General features: G+C 39.2%; 1 protein-coding gene across 1 annotated transcript; it reads right to left on the bottom strand.

Annotated features, from left to right (window-relative positions):
• Positions 1 to 3588: 3588 nt before the first annotated feature.
• LOC138054351 (ATP-dependent DNA helicase RecQ-like) lies at positions 3589 to 4134 on the bottom strand. Its single transcript, XM_068900806.1, has one exon. It carries the CDS (start codon positions 4132 to 4134, stop codon positions 3589 to 3591), a length of 546 nt encoding a protein of 181 aa, XP_068756907.1.
• Positions 4135 to 5000: the final 866 nt, after the last annotated feature.

The raw sequence follows: 5000 nt of genomic DNA, 5'->3' as shown, positions 1-5000 counted from the left end.
TCCAGGTGCCGGTTTATAAAAAACGAGAACAAAAAATGGACACTGAAATTTGGAGACTCTCTTAAGTGTAGGTCTTCAGCCTGAAGGAACTACTTATCATCATTCAGAAACTGTAAGGCCCGGTTAAACGTCGAATTTCACATGTTCTGAATCTAAAGCAAATGAAGAGATTTATTGTATTCTTTCATTTGCATTAGATTCGGCACATGTGAAGTTCGACGTTTGAACCGGGCCTAAGTAATTAAATTCATCCTTCTTTTTTCTAAATCCGGTGTAATAAAACGTTTTATCTAATGTCAAAAACAATGAAATTACTAATCAGCTCCAGAGGTGCGGATTTGGGTAAAATTAAAATCGGGTGTACGGAACTTTATTCGTAATTAAAAACGCCTAATTTTTCTTAGCTGATTGCTAAATTGTAGCAAACCAAATAAAAAATTCCATGGCTTTATTGAAACGGAAATATTTTGTTTGTCTTGCCTTACACAGTGTCAAACTCTTCCTTTTTTCTGATCAATGCTTGAAAAAATAGCGAACAACTTAACCACAGCTGCAGTTTCTGCTTGCTTTGTTTGACCGGTAACGGCATTGATTCACAGATGTGGACTTTGTCATTTAAATTTAAAAAAACTCTCCTCTCCTTTTATCACCGGACGACCATTATATTCAACAATACATTAATAGGAAGTTGAATTTTTTTTTAAATCAAATATTTTCTCATAATTTAGACAGTAGATACTAGAAGCTTCTCGGTAAACTAAACGTGATTAACTTTATAAAGCTCGCCGCCGGTTAATGCACTTTTTCACGGTCGGAAAGTAAATATTTTGAACTCTCTAATAGAGAGTTTCATTGCGTTCCTCATCAAAAGAAGGCCGTTTTAAAGTATTTCCAGCCGTGTCCTAAAGGAGACCACTAAATTCATCGTTTCCTTTTTTGCACTAAGATAAGAACAAAGAACCGTTGATTAAAACAACGATTCTTTCCTCTCCGTTGACTGGTTCTCCACAAACGTCATATCCATTTAGTCTCAAAGGAACCCCAGCATGTGGCCTTAGCTCAAAATCTTTCCGATTCAAGTGGCAACCAGAGTGGCACTCTGTGTGCCACTATGAATGCCGGCAACATTCCCCTAAATAGGTCGAAATATGAGCGGCACTTGATCGGCTGAGCATTAAAAGACGCCTTGCAGTAACTCCAATCGTTTTTTTTTTTCGTGAACAACCTATCGATAGACCCAGAGGGCTTGTGTCACCGTGACTTTTCTGACACAAGGCAAACTAAGGCGATCAGCTTCGGCTAAGTTCATTCAATAGAATTCATGTCTTTAAGTTATTAATTGTTCACTGTTGCAACTTAAAATATTTTTGTTTGAAGATACGATATTCAATCACCAGAGGATGTATGAACTAATCTGTGAACAGTTCATCAACCGCAATAAGGTCTGCGACTATACCAACTGTTATGTATGTTAATTGGTTCTCTCGTGTCACGTGATTTTTACCATGTGCTCTCCTCAAGTGTGTATTTTCAGTATCCGCCATTAAACGATATCAGTTGTGTTTATTGATATCTAGTCGTTTGTTATTCTTCCCCAAACACCACACCAACAACCTTTACAACCCGCTCTGGAAGTGGTTTGTGTCACGTCTTGCACGCTATAGACACGATGACCATTATAAAATTTGTCTTTGTTCTCGACAAAAAGCTCCTGAATTGAGTCCTACGACATGCTCATTCTCACCCTGGCCATTGGTGAGGCTCTAACTGCTGTTCAACTGATAACAAACCCTGCCTATGTGCTTGGTGACAAATTCCCTTACTCATCCCACCCGATCGTTGGAGAAATCTTTTGTCGAATAATATGGAGCCGTGTTTTCGTTTTTCAACTTGTGCCAATCCGGCTTACATCGTGCTGTTCTTGACGGCAGAGCGATTGTTTGCTGTTTTGAAGCCTCAAAAATACAAAGACATCCTCGTGTATGCTTCAATACCAACTTTTAAGTTCAAACTGTTTTTAATTTCCGTTCATTACTTTATATTTCAACACTAAATGTTTGTAACAATTGTATTCTCCGTTGCCAACTTGCATGTCAACAATAGATAGATGCTTTTACTTGGAAAGGCCTAATTTACATAATGTCAGATTCTTCCTCGTTTTGTGCGTTTATTGGAATCTCGCTATATCAAGCTTCTTTTTGATACATGTTTCTGGGTACGATGGGCCTCATTCGTGCTCCGGCTATATTGGACATAGACAACAGATTTCAAACAGCAGTGATGCTGTTGGTTAAAAAGAAGAAAAATGATCATGCTGCACGTGTGGCACGCATTTTTATAAATTTCTCTTCCGTATTCGTCAAAAAAATACGGAGCTTTATAAGAACCGACGAGGTTGACTAGCAGTAGACTTATTTTCACAGAGTTATGACATTAGAGTTAGAGTTAAGTTTCCAAAATCCTGAATTCAAGATTTTGGAAGGCCTAAATCCTGAATTCAGAAATACAGAAATACAAAAAGTAACTTAAACATGCATAAAAGCTAACCTTTGGCCTAATTACGCCAAAAAAAGCTTTTAGGCCTAGGTTAGCTTTTATAAATGTTGGCTTCCAAAATCTTGAATTCAGGATTTTGGAAACTTAACTTTAACTCTATGACATAACTCTATGAAAATAACTCTAAGAATAGCTGTCCCCGAAACGACGACGACGACGACTACGACAACGCCACAAAACAATAATATCATTGGTTAAAAAAGGGCATGAATAATCGTGCTGCACGTGCAGCATGGATTTTAGCAAGTATATTTGTAGACTGTTCACAGTTCCCTATTTTTCCGTTTGATCGTCGGGATCGAGCAAAAACTGTCGCCATCTTTGTTTTTAAACAGCGAGTACGAACTGGGGAGAGCGACATAGCTGCCGAGTGGGTGGGGGAGCGGAGGGGTTTCGGCGGAAAAATAGGAAGACTGTCTGATCTTTAATTCGACTGGTGTTCAGCGAGTCCCGTTGCACCAGCAACAGCAATACCTGATTGGTCCATAAAACAATGCATCTGTCAATAAAAATACAGACAAGGTTCTCAATTTTCAAAAACAACATGGCTTACCTAGAGAAAGAATCTGAGGAGTTGTTTCCATATCATCTGCAATGGTCTAGGAAAATTGAGTCTAGTTCTACTTTGCCGACCATTACAACCGTGTCGCAGACCAATCGCATACGGTTGCAGATCATATGGAAACCAGGCTTAAAGTGTAATTTTCGTTTTTAATACCACTGTATGTACAGATCCAGATATTTGAGTTTACAGTTAAACACGTCGCGATCTCCCGTCAAGGAAGGCTTTCAAGTACGGAAAGTAATTGAAATGCGAAAAATACTGATTTAAAAAATCCAGATTTCCACAAATTGTAAAGCAAACAAACTCGCTTGTATGAAACAGAATGTCAGTAGGTCTTGCGGTCGAACGTTGAGAGAAAAGCTGTCAAGTTTTCGCCGGAAACGCATGTTACTTGATAACTATTCCTCAACCTTTCGTGTAAGAAAAGAGGGATTCTACATACAGTGGTATAAAAACGAAAATTGCATTTACCAAGTTTCAACGGTGTGACTTTCGTCGACAACTATCAGCGACAGTTGTCTCTTGTGTTCCGTGGATTCATCACGCAACAACCGAAAGAAGTCTCTCGACAGAGCTTGCTCAGCGGAAGCGTAAATGACTTGAAATTTGTTGTTCTTCATCTCATTTAATACATCTACAGTTTTCTCAAAACCTATAACGCTCAAATCAAAATCATTAGAATTAATCTGTTCCTCTCCTATACTTCGTAACGGTACAATAACCAAACACGAGGGCCGATCTCTTCCAGAAGTACCTTCATTCTCCATTTGCTCAACAAGTACAAAGCTTTGGTAAATCAGGCTCTTCCCGAATCCTACAGGAAGAACAGCCAATACATCCTTGCCTTGCAGAAAAAGCGTAATCGCTTCCTTTTGTTCTTTTTTTACTAGTAGGACTAATCCACCAAGTCGCCTAGATAGCCTTTCGAAAACTTGAGAGATTCTTGAGACTCTTGAGATTCTTTCTCTAGATAAGCCATGTTGCTTTTGAAACTTGAGAGCTTTTCGCGTCATGCACGCGTCAATTTGTCACGCAATCTAATAGCCAAGTAGGAACGCTCATTTTGGGAAATAAACCAATCATGTGGCGAGAAAGTTATAGACAACGCTTGCTCTTTCTTTTTGTCATGATTTTGGTCAAGCCCTGAAGTAAACACTTTCTTTGAACTTGTTGTTGACTGACGAGCCAGACAACACTGAACCACTTTCGATCTGGACAGTTAATCAGCCTCATATCGCAAAAGATAAGTAAACAAGAAAGTTCAGCCTCTGCCCCAAAATTAGACGTTCTTACATAAAAAGAGAGTGTATCTGTGCTGCAGAGAGATTGTTGTCTTGAAATGATCATCGCTGCTGCTAAAAAATTTTGATATCCAACACGAAAGTGTCCCTTTAAGTCTAAGCATTTTTTTCCCGATTTCTAACAATAAGGTAAAGGGTAAAGGTTAGCGTTATTTTTAGCTTTGGGTAAATGCAGCAGCTAATCTTGACTTAAAGAGCAGCATTTGGGGGGCACTTCGTGACGCTACTTAGCAACTATTCACCGAAGTGGATATTTACCGACACTGAGGTGAATAGTTGTTTTAGTACATACTAAAACATTGGGATAATATAGCGCAAAAAGATTATTTAAACTTATTTATTCCTGCAAAGATTACAACATTTTCGGGCGCAAATTCCGCGCGAATTGCTCGGAGGTGAATAGCAAAGGGTATCCGGAGTCTGAGTGACCAATCAGCGCGCGAGTTCAACGCTATCCATTGTTTTCTTATATACTAATTGTCTGTATTCCGAGACACGAGTGATGTTGAAGTTGGGGGGAAGGGGGGGGGGGGGGGGGAAGCAAGGTGACACTTTGTGACGCTTACGGAAATCAGCTT

The sequence above is a fragment of the Montipora capricornis genome, chromosome 6 (genome assembly GCF_036669925.1).
Source record: "Montipora capricornis isolate CH-2021 chromosome 6, ASM3666992v2, whole genome shotgun sequence".
Lineage (NCBI taxonomy): Eukaryota > Metazoa > Cnidaria > Anthozoa > Scleractinia > Acroporidae > Montipora > Montipora capricornis.
The sequence above is the reverse complement of the archived record's forward strand: the minus strand, read 5'-3'. Positions and strand labels throughout refer to the sequence as shown.